Source organism: Grammomys surdaster, unplaced genomic scaffold, assembly GCF_004785775.1.
Source record: "Grammomys surdaster isolate TR1022 unplaced genomic scaffold, NIH_TR_1.0 125950, whole genome shotgun sequence".
NCBI classification, from domain to species: Eukaryota; Metazoa; Chordata; class Mammalia; order Rodentia; family Muridae; genus Grammomys; species Grammomys surdaster.
Window position 1 is genome coordinate 3414805 of NW_021620771.1, and position 22523 is coordinate 3437327.

General features: G+C 55.1%; 1 protein-coding gene across 1 annotated transcript in view; it reads left to right on the plus strand.

The window, feature by feature from the left end:
• The window catches only part of Plxnd1 (plexin D1), a 39404-nt gene continuing 16881 nt past the window's right edge, over positions 1 to 22523 (plus strand). Inside the window, exons 1-9 of the mRNA XM_028753548.1 lie at positions 1 to 1324; positions 13878 to 14054; positions 16079 to 16210; positions 16445 to 16545; positions 16634 to 16763; positions 17916 to 18093; positions 18185 to 18293; positions 18620 to 18722; positions 21859 to 21963. Of these exons, the coding sequence (XP_028609381.1) occupies positions 5 to 1324; positions 13878 to 14054; positions 16079 to 16210; positions 16445 to 16545; positions 16634 to 16763; positions 17916 to 18093; positions 18185 to 18293; positions 18620 to 18722; positions 21859 to 21963 (2355 nt within the window). The 5' untranslated portion in view covers positions 1 to 4. The remainder of the gene's footprint in view (positions 1325 to 13877; positions 14055 to 16078; positions 16211 to 16444; positions 16546 to 16633; positions 16764 to 17915; positions 18094 to 18184; positions 18294 to 18619; positions 18723 to 21858; positions 21964 to 22523) is intronic.

The window sequence follows — 22523 nt, forward strand, 5'->3', positions numbered from 1 at the left end:
CTGGATGGCTCGTCGCGCCGCGGGCGGCGCACTCCCTAGCGCCCGGGCCGCCGCGGCCGTCCCCTTGCCTCGGCGCTCTCACTCGCGGGGCCCCGGTCTGCTACCGCTGCCTCTGCTGCTGCTGCTGCTTGGGGCGGCGCGGGCCGGCGCCCTAGAGATCCAGCGCCGCTTCCCCTCGCCCACGCCCACCAACAACTTCGCCCTGGACGGCACGGCGGGCACCGTGTACTTGGCGGCGGTGAACCGCCTGTACCAGCTGTCGAGTGCCAACTTGAGCCTGGAGGCCGAGGCGACCGTGGGTCCCGTGCCGGACAGCCCGCTGTGTCACGCCCCGCAGCTCCCGCAGGCCTCGTGCGAGCACCCGCGGCGCCTCACCGACAACTACAACAAAATCCTGCAGTTGGACCCGGGTCAGGGTCTGGTGGTCGCGTGCGGCTCCATCTACCAGGGTCTGTGCCAGCTGAGGCGCCGGGGCAACATCTCAGCCCTGGCCGTGAGCTTCCCGCCTGCCGCGCCGACCGAGGAACCGGTCACCGTGTTCCCCAGCATGCTCAACGTGGCCGCCAATCACCCCAACGCGTCCACCGTGGGGCTGGTGCTGCCACCGGCCTCGGGCACGGGGGGCAGTCGTCTGCTCGTGGGCGCCACGTACACCGGCTTCGGCAGCGCTTTCTTCCCGCGCAACCGTAGCCTAGAAGACCACCGCTTCGAGAACACGCCCGAGATCGCCATCCGCTCCCTGGACGCGCGTGGAGACTTGGCCAAGCTCTTCACCTTCGACCTCAACCCGTCGGACGACAACATCCTGAAGATCAAGCAGGGCGCCAAGGAGCAGCACAAGCTGGGCTTCGTCCGTGCCTTCTTGCACCCGGCGGTGCCACCGCACAGCGCGCAGCCCTACGCGTACCTGGCGCTCAACAGCGAGGCGCGTGCGGGCGACAAGGACAGCCAGGCGCGCAGCCTGCTGGCGCGCATCTGCCTGCCCCGCGGCGCGGGTGGCGACGCCAAGAAGCTCACCGAGTCCTACATCCAACTGGGCTTGCAGTGCGCGGGCGGCGCGGGTCGCGGCGACCTCTACAGCCGCCTCGTGTCGGTCTTCCCCGCGCGCGAGCAGTTCTTCGCCGTCTTCGAGCGGCCCCAGGGCGCCCCAGGTGCCCGCAACGCCCCGGCCGCACTCTGCGCCTTCCGCTTTGCCGACGTGCAGGCCGCCATTCGTGCAGCGCGCACCGCCTGCTTCGTGGAGCCGGCACCCGACGTGGTGGCGGTGCTGGACAGCGTGGTACAGGGTACCGGGCCGGCCTGCGAGAGCAAACGCAACATACAGGTAAGCCGTGGACCAGAGGGGCGTGTGCCGGGTTACAGCATGCACGCAGATGTCCCAGAGGATTGGTTACTGCCAGCGATGCTGGCCCGGGAGCGTGCTGGGTCACAGGTGCACACACCTATGTGTGTGTGTGGTCTGGGTTGTCAGGGTACCCAGGTGCTCCCCGAAGACAACGCGCCTACAAATCAGCTCTGCAGGTGGGGGGGCACAGGTGCGTGCTGAGCTGAAGAGGGAGTGACACCAGGAGAGTTTAGGGAGACTGTGGATGCCCTTAGGACATACCTCTGCACCCTGGCAGGTTGTGATGGGTGTGGCACCTGTCCCTGAAGATAAAGAGAGGTTGGGATGGAAGGGCTGAGTATGTGACAGGGACACCCATTGGAGACCCCAAGAGTGTAGAGATGCAGGGATGTAGAGTCCCAGTGGGAGACTCTGCCCGGGGACATTGGTATTTGGGAAGTGATTGGTTCCCTGGAGAGACCACCTGGTTGGCAAACAGGTGTGTGCTCAAAGCCACTCAACAAATAGCACATGAGCGTCTAGCTGGTGGTATGGCAGACCTGTGATCACAAATGTTGTAGACTTTTAACTTAAGCCAGACATCCTCAACATGTGGGTTGTGTGTGACCCCTTTGGAGTCAAAACAATCCTTTCACAGGGGTTGCATTATCCTGCATTGTGGTTCAGAACAGTAGCAAAATTACAGTTAGCAAGTAGTAGTGATGAAATCATTTTACGGTTGGGGGTCGCAGCATTGGGAAGGTTGAGAACCACAGGCTGAGCGTGTCGTGTGTCAAAGGTCTCCAACAAAAGTGTTCTCGTCCCTTTGTCCGTACTGATGAGGAAATGGGTGTAAGTTTTAAGGGATGCTCAGAGTCAAACAGCTGGAAAGCAGCAGAGGTGGGGCTTGAACACAAGCCGTCTTCCCTCCCCCCTCCCCCACCCCCACCCCCCCCACCCCCCGCCGCCTGTGTCCTTGGTGCTGGGGCTTTGCTGCCTTACAGATGTGGAATGGGGATGTCCAGGCAGCCGGGCCAGACAAACGGAGCCACGGACGATGGAAAGGGGTCTTTGGCAGGGACTCTTTGGTGGAGAACTATAGGGTGAGGTGGGGCCTCAGGGGTGGGCAGTGGCAAGATAGCCAGGTTAGGGGATCCCCAAGTGAATTGACTTTGGGTACAGCCAGTCCCCCCCGAAGAATTTCACAACACAACTCACTTTCTACACCAAAATGACACTGAGTTTGCAGAGGGCTAAGCCCAGCCTTCTGTGCCCAACGAGGCTCCCTGCCTTGTCTCTTTCTCTGTGGTCCTCAGGGGTAGCAAGATTCCCGTGGGCGTGCCCAATACTGGGGCTTTGAGCAAGCCCAGATTCCTTCTCTTGGCAAAGTCTCCCTGAGCCGCCCACCACCCTGCCGATTGACCCCTCACAAGAAAGGTCATAGCGGGCAGGAGGCAGATGGACCGTCTGAAGCTTGTGGCCCTGTCACCCGGCAGGGTCAGGCCCTGTGCAGCTCCGGGGTGAGGGCAGCCACTATTCTTCTCTCCAGAGCCACAGCCTTGCCATGGCTGTGCCTGGCTGGATCTGAAGGCTGGGAGAGTAGGAAGAGGGCAGCTCTGTGGGAGGTGGCCCTTTGTGGGCCTCTAGCTGATGAAGGGTTCTGCAGGATTCCTCGGGCTGCTTCTCCCCTCCCCCTCCAGTTAGATGTGTCCTGATTCCCACGGTCCTTGGTGCCCCCCTGGGCCGGCACAGTGACTCACCCAGCTGAAGGCAGCTGGATTGTCCTCCCTATGGGGGCAGGGCCTCTAAGGGGAAAATGGCCCCAGAGCAGTGTAGTTAAGGCCTGCTCCTCACCCCAAGGCCACATAGTCTCTCTGCTAGGGCCCTTCTAGATTAGTCTGCTGCGTTCTCCCCAATGTCCAACTATGGACACAAGCTAGCGGCCCTGGCAGGAGGATCTGCAGCAGGACACGGCGCTTGCTGTCCCTGCTAAACTGTTGCCAGCTCCCCTGCACTGGCTTGTAGTCCCTCTCTTGGTGCCTGGCTGTGTGGCCTTGATGAAGCAATAGAATCTTCTGAAGCCTCAGTTTGCTTCCTAAAGTTAGGGTAGTGCACAGTCTTCCAGACTGTGTGCGGAGGACCGAATGAGCAAGTTAGCCACAAAGTCAAGTGCTTAGTGACTAGCGCACGGCAGTCATTGGTTGCGCTGTTCTCACCCCTGGGGATGTAGTTAGCTCTTCGCTGGGCTCTAGGCTGTCCTGGAGAAGTGTTCTCATCAGGCCTGCTCTGCAGCTGTAAGACCCCACCACCTTCACCCACAGCCCCATGTGGGTCCTCTGAGCATTTACTGAACCCCCAATGTTACAAGACCTCTGCTTATAGGGACCCTCATGTGACTTCATGGTTTCTTCCTGGTTTCTAAGAATGGACTGGATCTCATGTAGCACAGGTTAGTTTTAGTCGCACTGAGTGGTGGGGTTAAGGGCGTGTGCCACCGAGCTCAGTTTGTGTGTCCTTGAGTATTAAACCCAGGGTCTAGGTGAAGGCTAGGCACGTGTGGTACCAACTGAACTACATCTTGTCCCAAATTGAGTCATCTTCAGAGCACCTAGGATCAGTGTGGGCATGGGTACACGCTGCCCGTTGGCAAGCACAGGAGTTGGCAATTGTGTGATCTAGAAAGTGCACGATGGCTGGTGAGGAGGGACCCAAGAAGGAACAACAGTGGAGATGATCGGGGTAAGATATCCTCTGAAGTCTGCCCTGTGCTGGCCCTGCACCCCTGTGCTGTCTCATACAGGGCAACAGGCTGGACCTGCACCCCCCCAGGACCCTCAAGGCCTGATGTGTTCAGCATCAGGTAGAAGGAAAAAGGAAGTAGTTAGGTGGGATTTCCTTCCTCACACCACAGTGTGTTTGAGGAGAAAGCATGTTGAGCAGTTGTGTGCTGTTAGTAGAGAAACTGAGGCAGGGAATGGCAAGGTAGAGCTGGCTGGATATGACTCCTTTGTCTGAATCTCTTGCCTGTAAATGACCATGATGTGTGTATACTTAAGTTGCAGGACAGCACAGCAAATGCCAGGTCTGCTTTTTTTTTTTCCCATAGTGTCTTTTTATAGTAATGGCAGGAAAAAAAAACCCAGGCAGTTTTTAAAGCAGGCGTACAGTGGGTGGCACGCAGCTCAGGAAGGTATTTTCTATACCAATTTCAGGGCTGAGATGGCAGGTGGTGGTGGAGGGAGAGAGCTTCCAAGACAGGGTTTAGGTTTGGGAAAGAGTTTGAAGTCAGCACCCTGTGTCACAGAGGCAAGCCGAGACCCTTGTGGGTTTTAGGAGAGGGCCTGGCTGGGATAACCTCCCCTGAAAAGACAGGTGGGGCCGCTCTGAGAATGTCTAGCTCCCATGTACCCAGGGACAAAGTTGACAGAGCTCTGCCCTGTCCTGCCCATATTCTGTGTAACCCAAGGCCAGTCAGTTACCCTCTCTGTGCCTTGTGCTTCCTCATTCTAATGGAAAGTCTGTGTCTCATTTCAAAGATGTGGGTCAAAAAAAAAATCCCATATGCTGCACCCAGGAAATGGCAGGTGCAGGTACTAGGGAGAAAATACATCTGAGCACAGCATGCTGGTGTGTGGAGCAGACAGCAGGTGCTCAGAGGAGGGTGGGCTGGGCTCTTGCAGCTGATGAGCTCACACCAGGCTCTGAGGGAGCCAGGATGAAGCAGAGAACTATGGAGAAAGTGTAGGCAAGCCCTATCCCCAGAGGAGCTCCCTGGGACGTGCAGGCTGAAAGCTAGCCAGGCCAGTGTCTGCTGTGCACTAACTCGGCAGGTTGGGGCAGCCGAAGCTGAGGCCTGTTTGTTTGTTTGTTTGTTTGCTTGCTTGTTTGTTTTGTGGGCTATGTTGAGCAAACCCAGAACCTGCTGCCTGCTGCTGGGGAAGTGCTTGTCACTGTCTGGATCTCACTGCCCACACTCAGTCCTCACACACTAAGGCTTACAGTGGGGGAAACCGAAAGAAATCCAGACAGGGCAAGGGACTTGCCCAGGGTCATACAGGTACTCTGTGGGTTCCAGGTCACCAGACTGCTGGCTGGTTTTGAACTCCCTGTGACCAGTCTTCACTGGAGGATGGCTGGTCAGCTGAGAGCTCTGGACTCAGGGTGCCTGGGTTCTCCCATGGCTGGATTGATGTCATTTGGGCTATTCCCTGGTGGGGACTGGGCACCACAGCTCCTGAGAGATAGATGGGTGGGGTGAAGCCTCTGAGCATGTGCAGAAGGGCTGGGTGCTGGGGCCTCCTGGGCACAGAGAAGGCCTGAGAGCATCTGGCTATACTTTCCTCTGAAAATGCAGCGTCTTAGCCAGGTGCAATCCCAACACTTGGGAGGCCAAAACAGAAGGATTGTAAGTTAGAGACCAGCCTGAACTGTGTAGAGAGACCTTGTCCCAAACCAAAACCAAAACCAAAAGTGAAGGAACCAGGAAGGTCCCTTCTCTGGAAAGGGGTGAGGGCCCCAACTGTAGGAAGGAAGGTTTCTTTTGTTTTTCCCAGTGGGGAAAAACTGCATCACTTGTGCTGGGGACAGACTGGAGAGGCTACTCAGGGACATGTAAATGTATCTCATGGCCCAGGACACAGTCACAGCAGAGACTGTCTCTATTTGGCAGGTGGGGTAGCCTTGTTCATGAAGTTTAGGGAGCTAGTGTATGGCTCAAGTTCTGGTGGCTGCTGCAGGGCCTGAGCTAGACCATGACTTGACGGAGTCCCTCATTCGGCCAAAATGCAAATGTCTCTTTGTAATTAGTGAGGTTTCTTGAGAGTTTGTCCTGTGCCAGGCATCTGTGAAGTGCCTTAAAACCTAACTCTCCCTGCCAAAAGCAATAAGATGACTTTTATCTACGTCTACATTGATACACACGCTTGTAGAAGACACAGGTCAGCGTCCTGTGTCTGCCTCTGTTACCCTGAGGCAGGGTCTCTCATTGAACTTATTTGCCTAGACTGGCTGACAGTGAGCTCCAAGTATTCTCCTGCCTCAGCTTCCCAGTGCCGAGATTATAGGTACAAGCGGTCATACCCAGCTTTTCATGTGGGTGCTGGGGATCTGAACTCAGAGCCTTGTACTCATGCATTGAGCACTTTTTAAAAATGAATCCATTTTAAAGGTGGGAAAATGGAGTCTAGAAATGGCCTAAGGTGGCCTCCTCCCAGGAGGTCTACAGAATTGCCCTAGTCTATAGTCATAACCACTCCCCAATGTGAGACTTCTGCCCCTCCCTTAGGCTGCCATCTTTGGTGGCTTGTCCTGTCCTGCATCTTAATTCCTAGGGGTATCCCTTAGGGAGGGGACTAGGCTTATTGCATGGCCCAAAGAGAGAAGGTATAGACCCTGCCCCAGTATCCCCAAGTCCCAGAAACTCAAAACCACACTGCCCTGTGTGGAGCCTCACTCAAGAATAGGAGGGCTCCCTGGAGGTGGTGGCTCTGTCTAGCCTGGAGGATGGCTAGACAGGGAAGGAAGAAATCACGGCAGGGACAAGGTGGTGGTGTGGTGGCCGACTTAGCCAGCAGGGCTGAGACCGAGAACATAGGGTCTTGTCTGTGGACCAAGTTCTTAGATTCCATTCTGCTGGCCCCGAGGAGCCTGCGTGACCTTAGAGGATGAGGACACATGGCTCATTTGCTCTGGAAAAGTCCTAGCTGCTACCAGGTGCTGGCCAATTTCCCCTGCGATGGCTGCACCAGGTGATTCCCAAGGCCCTTCCAGCTCCTGACAATGGTGTGAGCATTACCATGGAAACCAGCTGTCCCTGAGTGGGGACAACCCCAAGAGTATCTCTGAGCGCAAGAACAGGGACCAAGCTTCTCCAGAACATAGCTTCCTCTTGTCAAAGACCATGTTGGGGCCACCCAGGTGGGCATCTGGTGGCCCTACTGAAGTGGCTTCCTCTGGTGCTAAAACATGATGTCACCAAGCTCCCAGGCTGCCAGGCCCTTGCTCTCCCAATATACTGTCCTCAGCTCAAAACCCCATAAATCACATAAGAACGGAGGATGGAGGAAGGAAGCCTGCGGCTCTAGTCCAAGGTCTGTGCAGCCCCAGAGGGCCAATCACAGCAGCACTTTAGGCCCGATCAGTAAATAACAGAGCTGTGGGGAGTAACCTTGAGTGGAAGCCTCAGGCTGGAGCCATGCTGGGCGCTGGCTAGCTGCCTGAATGGCTCATCTCAGCCTTGTTTGAATTGCTGTTTCAATGCGGTGAGCCTCAGTTTCTCCACCTGGCTCTCAAGGGCTTTCTAGCTCCAAGTGGCTGTGATGGTGGCAGCTGTTGGGAGCCACAGACTGCAGAGCCAGCTGACCTGCCTGGAGCTTAGGAGCCCCCAAGTGTGTCAGTACCCAAGGGACTGGGGACTACAGAAGGCCTGAGGAGAGAAGAAAGGCTGTGTGCCATTGAGGAGGTGTGAGACTCAGTCTGTTCCCAGCCCTCAAGGGACTGTAGTGGCCAGCCCAGGAGACACAGCTGGTTCCCTGCAGTGAGCAAGAAGCCATTTAGCTGGAGGAGGGCTGCCTACTGGAGCTAGCTGGGGGCAGGGCCTTGGGCTGGGGAGAAACAGTGCTGCTTAGACCACACCTCACTGTGTTCCTTGGGGACAAGTTGGAGGTGGGGGGCTGTTGCTGGGGACTGGGCCAGGCCAGGGAATGAGAAACAGCCTGGAGAAGGGGGGAGCTGGGTGTCTGGCTGGCTGTGGCCAGCTAGCCAAACAAGCACCATCCGAGTAGGTCCTGCAGGGTCTAGGCAGCGGCTGCTCAGGCCACTAAACCCGGACTGTGCAGGATGCTAGCTAGCCCAAGAACCCTGACTGCTATAGGTACCCAGCAGTCAGCTGGCAGGGCTTCTCCATTCTTGGACACCCTGACCCTGCTGTTGTACCCAAAGCCACCTGGGAACATTTACTGAGCAGTTGTGACCTTAGCATTTCTAGTAGTTCTGTGTGGCAGGTGCTGTTGCTGTCCGAGTCTCACACATGAGGAAGCCAGCCAATGGCTGGGCTGTGTGTCTCAAGGAAGCCCCTGCCCATCTCTGTGCTGGGTATTTCTGGCAGCTCCTGGAGATATCTTGATGGCCTTGGGAGGTGCATGGACTTCTGGGCAGGAACAGTTTCCTCTGAGAGAACCTTCCAGAGCTGAGTCTGTCATCTCCTCCCCTGGCCAGCGCTGATACATAGTAGGTTTAAGGAATCTTTGTGCCTCAGTTTACCCCAAATGAGGCACTGCTTACATGGAGCTACCGTGTTCCAAAGGGCAGCAGGTGCTGAAGCGGGAGGTGGGGTGGGGGCGGGGCTTAAAGCTGGATTTCTTAGAGATGAAGCTGTGCTTCTGATCACCTATCTGTGCAAGCTCCAGGCAGGTTCTTTTATTCCTGAGACAAATACTAACGTCAAGGGCAGAGGGCCCCAACTGGCAGGGCTCTGCAGGAAGCTGCTGCCTGCCGAGGTTGCCCTTTCTCCTGGGCCTGCCACCCCCCACGTCCCCAGGAGAGCCCTGCCCCATCCAGCCTGGATCCCTGTCCTTATCCTTCTACAGAGATCAGGGCTTGAGAGTCTAGGAGGTGTGGCTCCGCATGGGGCAGAGATGAGGGAGGAGTTGCCCAGAACACAGATCTCAGACCAGCCACAGGTCAGGGTCATTTGGAGCGAGCCCTTGATGGCTTATGTTTATACAGACTGGAGGCTGTTGAATTGCAGAGAGGTCATGGCCTACTCTGCAGCTGTGTGTGTGTGTGTCTTAATAAGCATTATAGTTGAACTAATTTTCAACTTACATCTGGTTTCCGTTGCAGCCTTCCCCCATGTCCCTTTCCCGAAATCCCCTTTGCTGGCGTCCCACACTACCACACTACCACACAGTATTGGGCCCCCTCTGGCTCTCAGCTAAGCTGCAGAAGCTCCCCGTGGGATGGGGTGTGGCTCTCACAGAGCCCCTGTCTAACAGACTCCACCCCAGAACAGCAGAGAAGAAATTCTCCCATTGGCTGCTGTTGGGGTGGTTGAGAGGGGAGTTCTGGGCAGCTCAGTAGCCTTTGTCACCCCACAGTGAGCTATGTGACACTTCTGAGCAATTGTGAACCTGCCCTTCTGGGCCTCAGACAGGAAAGTGTCCCTAGACCAGGGCCAGCTGCACAGTAGGCACCTGGGATGGAACCTGGTGACCACGGTTGCCGTGTGTCTCATCCTCCTCTGAGTGCCTACTGCGGAGATGTGGAGGTCTGGCAGGGTCTGTGGGCAGGATATGGCAGGCATACTGTAAGCCCTCCTGTAGCTGGCTTCCTGGGAGAGAAGAGCTGTATTCAGCTGCAATTACTGAAGGAGTGAAATCAATAGGGCAGTCCTTTAATGGAGAGTGGGCAGCACTGAGCTTGGCCCCAGGAGGCAGCCGGCTCAACAGGGAGGGGCTTCGTGCTCTCAAGGAAGAGCTGAAATTTGTGGCCATTACCTACCCCATTTCAGAGTGGAACAAACTGAGGCTCTTACCAGAAACAGAGCTAGCTGCTAGATTTTTGTCTTGCTACCCACACAACAGGCAGACCGAGGACTATATTCTTCCCTTGCTTTTCCAGCACACCATGGCTGTACTGCCTTCCATCACTCAGCTTAGAGAGGAAGCAGCTGAATGTAATGTTTACACCTTAGTCAAAATTAATTTCCCTTCTTTAGTAAGTATTCACCCATGAGCACTCCAGAGGGACCCATCATGCGTACGATGCACCCGAATAAATAGAAGTGCTGGTCATTACAGTGTTGTCACACACACACACACACACACACACACAGAGAGAGAGAGAGAGAGAGAGAGAGAGAGAGAGAGAGAGAGAGAGAGAGAGAATGAATGAGTGTGTCCGCACACACCTATGGGATGAATGTATACATGCATAGAGGCCAGGGACAACCTTGGGTGTCGTCCTCATGGGCTTCTCATAGTAGGCTAGGCTTGCTGGCCAGCAAACTACAAGGATCTGCACCACCTCCTGAGTTCTGGGAGTCCAAGCTTCTGCCACCAAACTCATTGTCTTTTGTTTGTTTTAATCATGGTTTCTCGGGATTAAGCTCAGGTCCTTCAGAGCAAGCACTTGTCCAACAGAGCCATCTTCTCATCCCTGGACTTATTTTTTTGAGTCTTATATTGCTTGACTAGCCTTGCAGGCTGGGTTACCTGGAGAGGAAGCATGGTGGAGCTGGGGCCTGACCTGTAGAGGGGTGTGGGACATGGGTGGGACGTCTCAAACTGCAGAGAAACGGTGTGGTTGGCCTAAAGCGGGGGTAGTAGACAGAATGGAGGCGGGGCCCTGAGCATTCGGCAGGGTGAAATCCCTCTGCACACAGTGAGGACAGTAGTACAGCTGTGTCACTCTTGGGGATGGTGGTGTGCTGTGTCCCACTGAGCTAGGAATAGGTTAGGGTTGTGTGGGCCACCTCAGTGAATGAAGTGCTAGGGGAGAAATTCCAGGCTGTGGGGCCCATATCACCAAGTTCCGCAAGGCCACCCTCAGGGCCTCTGTGGGTGTCCCAGCCCTGCTCCTGCTTGAGCCACTCCTTGTCTGAGGGTTCCTGGCCCAGGCGGGCAGCTTCCCTCCACATAGATCATTCCAGCCCCAGTTGCTCACTTCTCCTTTAAAAGAAAAAAAAAAAAAGAAAGAAAGAAAGAAAAAAAAAGCTTTTTTTTTTTAAGATTTTATTTTTAGGATAAGAGAAAAAAAAGGTTGGGGGAAAGGGTTTTTCGAAAATTCCTTCGGCACAGAATTAATGGCTTGTGAACGTCAGGGCGGGCTGCGGGAGTCAGTTCCCAGCCTTCCCACAGCCTCCCCTCTCACCGCGGCCCACAAATCACCCCCAGCCCAGCATTGGCTTTGCCTTTCCCAGGGCCCGCACCCTGGCTGGCTGGACAGCCGGGCTCAGCACAGTGCCCAGAGCCAACCCTGGGGTCTCCCAGAGCTCACATCCCACAGCAGGGGTTTACAATTTTAATTTAAAAAACAACTTATTTAATGACGCAAGTAAGTAATCTGTATTCAGTGAAAGTTATGTAAGCTGTGGGAGACCATGGTCTCAGTGGGATGGGACAGCTGTAGTCCTTGTGGTGCTCCAGGACAACTGGGGAGGAGCCCAGCCTGGGGGACAGCTCAGAGCCCATGGCTAAGGTCATCTCAGCTCAGATACATTCAGGACAAAGGCAAGTGGGTTGAGGCTGAAGCTCAGGTCAGGAACCAGAGTGTACAGTGACTCTGTTTGCACAGTCTCACTTACTCTCGGTCAGCCAAGGTCTAAGAATATTAAATGGAAAATTCCAGAAATAAACAATTCATGATCTTGAAATTGCTTGCTGTGCTGAGTACCACGATGAAGTCTTGAGTTGTGCATCCTTACCCTGCATCTGAATCTGGGCTCTGTCCAGTGTTTCCACCCTGCCTAAGCTACCCACCTGGTAGCTGCTTGGTAGTCATAGTTACTGATGTCCTGTCCCCAAATGCCAGAGCTTTGTTTGCATAGCCCTTATTTTTCTTAAAGTACAAATACATGGTGGTGGCAATTTGATACGTTACAAGAAGCCATGACAAGCCTGCCTCAGGAGAAAGGTAGAGATTCTTGAGCTGTCGAGGTGTGTGGTACAGTAAGTGTGAGGCAGAGCCCACACTCACTGTGCTCTGTTGCAGTGTTCAGCAAGTGTGCTGTTGTCACCTCTCTCACAGAGACGACTGACAATCTCTTACAGGGAGATGAGATACGTATGGGACCAAACTGGGTATATAGGACTTGGTCCTTGTGTTTTCTGACATCCTCCAGAGGACTTGGGATGTGTTCCTATCAGGAGCTGCTGTGCAGCAACCTGATAGACGGGGACAGAGATAATGGCTCTGAGGTAGGACCGGCTTGTGAGGTACAGACACAGGTTAGATGGCTGGAAGAGAGACCTGAGAGAGCTGAGGGCGGGGTCAGAGAAGCCCCATCGAGGTGGTCGAGGCCACAGGCTTAGGAGTAGACAGCTTCTGTGTGCTGGGTAAATGTTCTGCCACTGAACTTACCACGGCATCTCAGACTCCACACGTGTGGAGCATGTGTCTGGGGGTCAGAGGACAACTTTCAGGACTCTGTTCTTGATGTCCACTTTGAGGAAGTGACTCTCTTGTTGCTTATGTGAAGTTGGGATGAGTCTCTGCCTACCATCTCTCCATAAGAGTTCTGGGGTTAGGATGTAACCAACCTTTTGGAATCCACTGACACACTCAGGCCATCAGGCCTGTATGACAAGCACCTGTACCCACTGCATCATCTCACCAGCCACCTCCCCCTCCCCCTTGTTCACCTCTTTTTTAAATTCAGTTTTTAGTTTTTATTTTCAATTTTTTAATTTAAATTAATTTCATACAAAATATTTTGATCATATTCAGGTCCTCCCAATCTCTCTACCCACCCAGGTCTTCTGTCTTACTAGCTTGGAACTCACCAAGCAGCCATGATGGCTGCCTGGTAGTTCCCAGGGAACCCACCTGTCTGCCCCTGCAGCTTTGGGATCCCAGGAGTGCAACACTGTATCTGGCTTTCAAATTTCATGCTTGTGTAGCAAGTCCTTTACTGACTGAGCCATACCACAGCCTTCAGATCTCTTCTGTTATTGGATTAGCACCAGTCATATGAGACCCGATGGTGTCTGGTTCCACAACCAGCTGAAGTCCTTGACCTCTGCAAATTCAGTCCACCATGGAGCTTGTCTGAACCCCCCATGGAGAAGTATGTGCACATGTCCATTTTATAGCTGAGTAAACTGAGGTTCAGAAAAGCAAAGTGATATGACAGGGTCAGCCATAGTAACTGTCTAGGACACAATTTGCCCATGGGTTTTAGACCAGGGCACCTCAGCCCCAACTCGTATCTGGGTGGGAAGTTTGCCCTACCCCAAAATTGTCCCAAGAAACTAGGGGATGGGAACAGATGCTAGAACTGTGGGGAAACACAGTGGAGACGGGAGGGACGCCTCTTGGGTGTCACTTCAGTAGTGAACTAAGGGAAGGATGACCTCAATGACCAAATATGGGCTCTTCTGGCCTCTCCACTGCGTCTGGCCAGGAGGAATGATGTGGTCAGGTATGTGGTTTTGCTGTATTGCTCAGGCTGAGATGAAATTTCCAGGGTCAGACCAGGGTCTCCTGCCTCAGCTTCCCCAGTGTCTGGGACTGCAAGTGTGTACTCCTGTACCTTTAGTCTCTTAAAAGCCAAACTGACCATCCCTTGGCAAGCCTGCCTTGCCTCCCTCTCTCCCTCCCTTCCCCACACCCAGTCTAGACCCCACACACCTTAAACACCACCGGCACCTAGAAGTAGCTGTGTCACTCAAGGTCAAGGCTAGACCCGGGTCGCATCTGGGGATCTTTTTAGCCGGACCTCTGCTTGGAGCAGGGGTATTCAAGCAGGGTCTTAGAGCTGAGATCTGCCTGTGTGAACAATCAGGGAGCCATAGAAGGTTCCAGAGCTGAGGTCTAACCTGCCCTGTCTCCACAGCTGCAGCCGGAGCAGCTGGATTGCGGAGCGGCCCACCTGCAGCACCCACTGACCATCCTGCAGCCACTGAGGGCATCGCCCGTGTTCCGTGCTCCAGGGCTCACGGCCGTGGCTGTGGCCAGCACTAACAACTACACGGCCATCTTTCTGGGCACCGCCATGGGGAGGCTCCTCAAGGTAAGCTCCCCAGGAAGGGCCACAGAGGGCCAGAGTCACTCTGCTTCCTTCAGTTTTCCCTCTGGGCCCCCACAGAGGCCTGTCATGGAGGGAGGAACTGGCCTGAACAATGTCTGCATCTGCTTTCAGCATCTCCTAGCCTGGGGCCTGCTGCTTGTCCTGCAGCTTCTTGACCTTTGCAACGCACATGGTCCCTCTGGGCCTGTTTCCCTACTGGATTGCAGTTGCTGGGGGATTTCACTGAGGGAGGCAACAGCACTGCTGGCCACCAGCTCAGGGGTCCAGTTTCTGGATTAACCATGAGGCCTACCACTGTGCAAGTTCCAGAGCTAAGGAAGGGCAAGGGGCTGCTTCTCTTACCTCAGAGCAGATTGGAACACCCCTGCCCACTGCCTCTCCACCACTCTGTAAAGTCAGCCTTCCAACCAGGCCCAGCCTAATTGACTCAGAGTCCGTAATCTAATTCCCTTTGGCAGCTGCCTGGGTGGGATGGTGGTGGGGCTTGGGCCCCACAGGCCTAGAACCACCTGTGGTGCCCAGGGAGAACACAGGGCCCCAGTACCTGTCCGGTTAGCCAGCTTCAAGCCATCCCGGCTCAGCTTTGCAGTCAGATGGCTTCTGCTTTTGACTGTTACTACTCGCTAGCTTGTCTCCTCTGGACTCCAGGCTCTCGATCCATTGAGGAGAAATGAGGTAGAGCAGGACTGTGGTCAGAGCCCCCTCCCCCTTCTACCCACAAAGCTGCAGTCATTAGGCACCTGCTGTTTACCCAGTACCTCAGGATACATCACAGACACCACGTCCTTTAGCTCTCACAAGCCAAGGATTCTATTCCACAGAAGCAGGCCACTGAGGTCCTTCGAGAGAGGTGACTACCCCCAGTGACCAGATAGCTAGAGATGGGGTCCTTGCTTTTCATTTTTAATTGATTTCTGTATGCCATGCTTGGAATGGAATACAGGGCCTTAGTGATGGACGAGTCGGTGACTCTCCTGCCAGCCCTTTCTACATTTGGGCCGTCTATCTTAGTCCTCAGCTGGGGCCACGGGCCTCAGTGAACACTGAGGAAGCAGAAATGAGTTGATGTCTGTTTGGTGTCTGGGGTAGGTGGGCATGGTGTGAGCCATGGTCAAGCCCCTCCCAGCATCTCTAGGGGCTTCCTGGCAACATCAGAGGCCAAGCCTGAGTCTGGGGGAACCTGGGGAGGGCAGTGTTGACCTGGTACACCCTAGAATGAAAAGGATAGAGATGCTGTCAGCAAGGCGTGTGGCAAACGTGAGGCAGGCCTGACTGGGCCAGGTAGACAATGTATAACAATGGGAGCAAAATGAGAACGAGGTGGGGGCGTGGCTAGGGGCGTGGCTAGGGTGTGGCTAGGCGGATCCTCAAGGCATGGAATGCCACAGGCAGTTTCTTTCTGCAGAGGAAGATGAGTGGGCGGCCCCAAAAGTGTCCAGACCGCCATCCTTTGCCCTCTGATTAGCATCTTGGAGCCGTGAGCACTCGGCCTGTGGAGATGAGAAGGGAACACAGACAGCAGGGCTTTGCCAGTCCTTGGCGAGCCATGCAGAGGGGCCTGGGACTTCACCCAGGACTCTGTCTTATCTCTCTTATCCCCACAGCCCTGTGGAACGATGGCCATCCTGACTCTTATTCACTGGGGGAAACTGAGGCTCGGGGAGGGAAAACAACTCATTTGGATTATACATGAGCACATGTCAGAAACAGAATTCAAGCCATGACAGCCAGCAGCCTTCCAGAGAATGGTTTGGGAAACTACAGCCCACACACACCTCGGGGAAATATTGGAGTCAGGCAGGAAGTTAGTTCCTGGTGGGGGCGCTGTTCAGTCAGTGAGCACGACAGTATGGCGCATGCGCATTCCACCTAGGAGCCCCGGTTCCCCTTTTACCCAGGACCATCTGAGCAGGAGGGGAGGGGAAAAGAGACTCCAACCCTGGAGCAGCCTGACCTTGTGGGTGGCAGTCCCGGGCACCAGTAGATGATGGGCTTTTCTTCCACAGATCAGTCTGAACGAGAGCATGCAGGTGGTAAGCAGGCGGGTACTGACGGTGGCCTACGGGGAGCCCGTGCACCACGTCATGCAGTTTGATCCCATGGATCCTGGATACCTGTACCTGATGACATCCCACCAGGTGAGCAGCTGTAGCCAGCTAGCTTTGGTGCAGGGCCTTTGCGCATGCTTGCCCTCCTGTTGAGGACACCTCCTTCCCCACCTCCATCTTTGCTCACTCACGTCTGGGACACGATGCTTCAAAGAGGCCATGTTTCCCCCCACATACCCTCTACTAATGCCTCTAGACTTAGCTACCCTAGCCTCACGAGAGAGGGGTGGCTCCCTTGCTCAGCTGGACCCCCTCTGCCTGCAGATGGCCCGAGTGAAGGTGGCAGCCTGTGAGGTACACTCCACCTGCGGTGACTGTGTGGGCGCAGCTGATGCCTACTGTGGCTGGTGCACTCTGGAGACCCGGTGAGGCCCCTGAGGTGATGGCAGGGTAGGAAGGGCTAGGGGACAGTGAGTGGCTCTGGCCTAGGACCTGACCCCACGGTGCCTGCAGGTGCACACTCCAGCAGGATTGCACCAACTCCAGCCAGCCGCATTTCTGGACCAGTGCCAGTGAGGGCCCCAGCCGCTGCCCTGCCATGACAGTACTGCCCTCTGAGATTGATGTGCACCGGGACTACACAGTGAGTGGAACCACACCAGCATAAAGCCTGCGGGCACACAGAGAGAACAGCGGCAGCCAGGCTTTAGGAAGCTCACAGCAAGGGCCAGACGCCATCTCCATGGCTGGGCCACCTCTTCAAGGTTCTGCCATGGACTCCTGCAGGACTAGTCAACAGTTAGGACCATGTGACCCGAGTATATAGCAGTGCACAGGGACACTGCTGGTGTCTAAAGGGCAGTTTCTGAATGTGCTAACTGGAGACACTCAGAGAATAAACCCTTTGTGTCTTCTTCCTGGGAGTGTTAGTGACCATCACTTAATCCTGATATGGGACATTCAGGGCTGGTAGCTAGTGTCAGGAGAGCCATCCCTACTGTATGGTGGGTGGCCCTGTAGCCTGGGTCCCTCCCAGATCCCTCCTCACTGACTCTTCTAAGGACAGAGTCCTCCTATGTCACCCCAAGGAGTTCCAGAGGTTCAGCTGGTCTACTCCACCAGATCACATATCAGTCCTGCCCTGGCCTCGTCCCTGGGCAGCCTGGGGTAGGCACGGTCATTCATTTGTCCATTCACATCTTACTGAGCACTTACTGGGCGCCCTGCGTGTACATACTCTGGAGACCGACTGTTGGCCTGGGAGGAGGGAGAGAATAAGACAGATAAGATGTCGAGGTGAACAGACTGGGGTGGGGCACAAGGGTAGGCAGGAAAACAGTGCAGACCAGCCTTGCTCTGGGAGAGCGTGTGGAGTATGAGGAAGAAGAGCTTCGTAGGAAACCACAGTCCAGGGTCCCTAAGGTGGGAGTGAGGTCCACGGGGGTGGAGAATGGGGCCATGTGCAACCATGTGCCACAGAGGCCTTCTGTTTTTTAGACATCATAGCCCAGTCCAGCCTTGAACTTGTAGCAATCATCCTGCTCCAGCTTCCCAAGTGCTGAGATCACAGCCTGTGTTGCAACGCCTGCAACAGAGCCTGTGTGACTTCTGAGATGAGGAGCCTCAAAATGGAAAAACTAAAACCCCAGGGTGTCTTACGAGTAGACAGCCTTGAATTCCCTCAAGACAAACCATTTTCTGAGAGACACTCAGGCAGTATCAGACAGATGCTATTTTGCAATAGGATCTGTAAGGGGCATGACATGGGCCTCACCTGAGGGCATCTCTCCCCCAGGGTATGATCTTACAGATCTCAGGAAGCCTGCCCAGCCTCAGTGGTATGGAGATGGCTTGTGACTATGGAAATGGCGTTCGAACAGTGGCCCGAGTACCCGGCCCTGCCTATGATCATCAGATTGCCTATTGCAACCTCCTGCCCAGGGCCCAGTTTCCATCCTTTCCTGCTGGCCAGGGTGAGTGCCTGGCTGTGATGCCAGCCCAAGGGTGAGGCCCTGTCAGCATCACATGCGGAGGCAGACTTTTGTATCTCTGATCACTTTCCAGACCACGTGACCGTTGAGATGTCTATAAGGGTCAAAGGACACAACATTGTCTCAGCCAATTTCACCATCTACGACTGCAGCCGAATTGGACAAGTCTACCCCCATACAGCGTGAGTGGGCCGCGGGACAGGGAGCAGGCTCCAGCTTGGAGAGCAGCTGCAGACCAAGGAACACACAGCAGACAGGATCCCACATCCTTCCCTTGCCTGTAGCAAGCTTTGACCAGCCAGGCCCTGCAAACTGACGCCAGACTGGCAGTGGCAGAGGGAACTAAAGAGTCTACCTGTTTCTCCCTTGCATACCTCTCATTAGTGGGAAGCTCACTACCTTACAAGATGGCCCATCTGCCCCCTTTCTCCAAGGCACTAGGATCATCCTTCTGGGGCCCAGCTAAGGGTGGGCAAGCAGGGGTCTAAGGGGCTCCCTTGTCTTCCAGCTGTACCAGCTGCCTGTCGACACAGTGGCCTTGCTCCTGGTGCATCCAGCTGCACTCATGTGTCTCCAACCAGTCTCAGTGCCAGGACTCACCAAACCCCACGGTAAGCCTTGTCTCGGGCATACCCCCACCCATGGCTTTAGTATCCACTTCTCCTGTATTTACGTTACTGTTATCTTGATGTTGCACTAACAGCCAGGGGTGGGGTGGGGCAGGGGACTCATCACTGCATGTTCAACCAATTCCCTGTGACTGGACAAGCTGGTTACGTTTTTCCCTCCCCTGCCTTTGAATCTCTCTGGGTTACTACTCCAGGAAGGCCTGTTCTTAGAGGCAACACTCTAGGGCTACAATGTGACCTTCTGGAAAGCCTGACCCAGGCTGAAGCTGTGCCCAGTGTGCTAGCCGCCTCCACCCTCAGCAGATGCTAAGGATGGAACATTGTCATCCTGTGTTTTCAGTTTCTCAGACACTTTAAGCCTTTGTCCCTGTAGCTTTGAGAGGAGGTGGTTTGTCCAAGGCCACCTATCTGGGGGGCAGGCTTGGGCCTTGAACCCAACTCCCTCTTGCCTTTCTTTGAAATTCAGAGTTGGGTACTAAGACCAGGATGCCCCCAACCCCAGAGCCACAGGGATGATGGGCCTAGACTAGCTATGTCCCAACACCCAGCTCTGGGGTTGGGGGCATACTGGTTACGGCGTGTCCTTACCTATGCCCCTAAGCTGCATACACATCAGGGACTGTGACTGCTGAAGTCTAGACGTGTCCACTGCATCTGCCTGCTACATGTCCACCCTGAAGGACCAGGGTCTCCTTACAGTCCATCAACACTCACTGTGTGCTTGTTGTATACTTGAGTCTGTGCTAAGCACTGAGGAAAAGCCAATTAGATACAGTTCTGTCATTCCTATCACAGGCTCAAAGCCTTAGCTCTAACCTGGGGCTGTGTGATCCCAGGCAAGCTACTGACTCTTTCTGTGTCTTTCTCCCTCTGTAAAGTGAGGCTCACAGCAAGGGCTAGAGCAGAGATCTGGAATTACTCCAGGAGGCACCAACCCTATGCTTGGCACATAGATCACTTTATAAGCTGTGGCTGCCGTGCATGGGTGACCAAGAGAGACATCTCTTAAAAGGATTTTGTGTGGGGGGTCTTGACACCTGCATAGGAGCTCAACAGCTGGGGAGGGGGGGTGTCTGATGCTGGCAGTCAGCCTGTTCTCCCCAGGTCTGCAGCTCTCCCTCGGGGCAGGAGTGGGCCTGCCCCAGAGGGGATGTCGTAGAGCATTACTGTAATCTGGCAGGAGAAGAGGCAGCTTCACTAAGGCCTGTGCAAGGTTCTGAACCAGTGCTCGACTTGGCATTTAATTAAGTGCCAGTTAGCTGTGGAGGCGCCAGGCCTCCCAGGCAGACGGCAGGCGAGAGGGTCTGCATGTCGTCCAGGACCCCTGGCTCCTGGAAAGGAGGCCCTGAAGGTTGTGCTTGCAGCCATGTGCGCATGGTCCCCATGGCTCCCACAGGGAGACTGCTAGGGCTGGCTCTGGAATTGGGATGAGAAGAGGCAGCAAGGTGCCAGGTGTTCTGGGGCCAGTGTTGCCTCTCAGAGCATGGTGCTCCCAGTGTTGCCTCTCAGAGCATGGTGCTCCCAGGGTAGCATGATGTCACGCTTTGGAAGCAGGATGGGAAGCGGTAGCTGGATCAGAGCCTGGTGTGTTCCAAACCACAGGGCGGCACAGTGCTGGAGCCAGTGGCTGAGTGGCTTGATGGGTATTGACAGCCATCACGGACTGTGGGCTGGACCACAGCAAGTGGCAGCAGGCCAGGGGGCCCCGGTCACTGGGTCTCTTGACACTTGTTGGCTTGGGATGTCAGCGCTTGCCCCCTTGAACTTGGAGACACTGTAGGAATTCCGGGCACTCCTGCGGCTCCGTTTTTCCAGGAGCACATTTGGGATCCTAGCCACCTAGTTTTGCTCCCAGGCAGTTCCAGCTCGGTGAGGAGAGGTCTGTGCCAAGCTATGTGAGCTACAGCAGACTCTGTGCACACCTGCATGATGGTAGCTGCTGACCTTTCCCCCTCTCCTGTGCTCTCATCCCTGTCCTGCGTGTGACCATACACACCCTGCAGGTCAGGTCAGCAAATGGGAAAAGCCATCTGAGGCCTAGAAGCCATCTGAAGGCCTGGGTGGAAACAGGAAAGGGAAGCCCAGAAGGGAAGAGCCCAGGCTGGCTCTGGTCATTGGAGTTAATCAGCTAATGCTACTGAATAGTCATCTTCAGGCACCACTGGATTCAGGAGTTCAACAGTGGTATAAGGGGCTTCTCAACAGGCTCTTCACTGGTCTAGCTTGGTCGGGATCTCCCTTAAGGGGAATGTCCCCTGTGTGATTAAGAATTAATAGTAATATGAAATGTCCCATGACTACCTACCTGTGATCTCAGCACCAGGGAGGCTGAAGCAGGAAAAGGCAAATCTGAGGTCAGCTTGGGTCATATGGCAAGCACATAGTGGGTGGAATCTAGAGAGGCTGATGGGAGTGGTAGTCCACGTGTGTGACCCCAGTACCTGAGGCCAGCCTATCGGAACAGCATACTACCTCCAAGAGAGAGGGCAAGGGGGAGGGCAAAAGGTATCCTTGTCCCAGAGGGTGATCTCATGTTCACACAGGTGTCCTAACCCTAATCCTTGCCCTGACAGATGTGACCAGGAGACCCCTGGCTAAAGTGGCCTCGGGGTGCATGGCTGCCCCTGGTCCCTATGACCTCTTGCTCTCATAGGTCAGATATCAAGGCACCAATAGGCAGGACTTGAAAGCTCCAGCAGATATGGTTCCCAGTGTCCTGCTGAGGAATGTGGAGAAAGCATAGCCATGGCCCTCACCGTCTCTGCTTCTCCCCTGTACGGTCTCTTCTGTACGGTGTGGTATGGTCTCTGAGAGCCACAGAGGCAGCTTTTAGCCCAGGTCTGGCCTAGTGTTATGTGTCCTGGAAGGTTGAGTCCTAAAGACCCCAGCCACCAAGGGCTCCCCACCACATACTAGCCAGGCACTCTGGGTCTAAGGAGCACATTCAGGAGGAGGACTCCGCCTAGATGGAACATTTTACCTCTCTCTCCTCATCTAGAAAGTGAGACTGAAGGCATTGCTATGGAGACTGTTGGCACCCTGGGGAGGCACGACTATCTGTTGGGGATGGGGGCTCTGAAACATCCTATTTGACCTCCCTCCTGTGTTTGGTCTGCAGAGTCCTCAGGACTGTCCCCAGATCCTGCCCTCGCCCCTGGCGCCCGTGCCCACAGGTGGCTCTCAGGACATCCTGGTGCCTCTGACTAAGGCCGCCTTCTTTCGTGTAAGTAGAGGCTGAGCAGGGTGTCTGTGGGTTTCAGACCATCCCAGCGCCCATAATGGTGGCCCAGCTTTTCTCTCCGAGCCCCATTCCAGCTGTATAAGACTTGGAGCAGGAAAGCAAGGCTGATGGGGGACAGCAGGCAGCCAGCAGCTGCCAAGGGAACGCTGGCCCAGGCCCCAGTACTCCTGCCCTGGAGGCTCCCTGACACAGTGGCCCAGCCCCCTGCCTAGCACCACAGCCCATGGGTAGATGAGGTCCATGTGGGCCCTGCCTGCCCTGCCCAGGCTGAGCAAGACCCTGCGTGTCCAAGCTCTGTGAAACGTACTGACCCAGTTCATGGCTCCCATGTCTTCACCAGGGATGGTCAGGAAAGGCCATGCCCCTAATTCCCGTGGTCTAGAGGGGACACTGAGGGAGAAAGTGTTCTGGGGGAGGGGATGTGGCTATCTCTGCCCCCCCCATTGGAGGAGTGTGACAGAGGGGGGTTGATGAGTTTTGGAAGGATGCCAGCTTTCCTAATTCCTGGGACATGCCATCTGTCACTGCCACGCGGGAGTTGA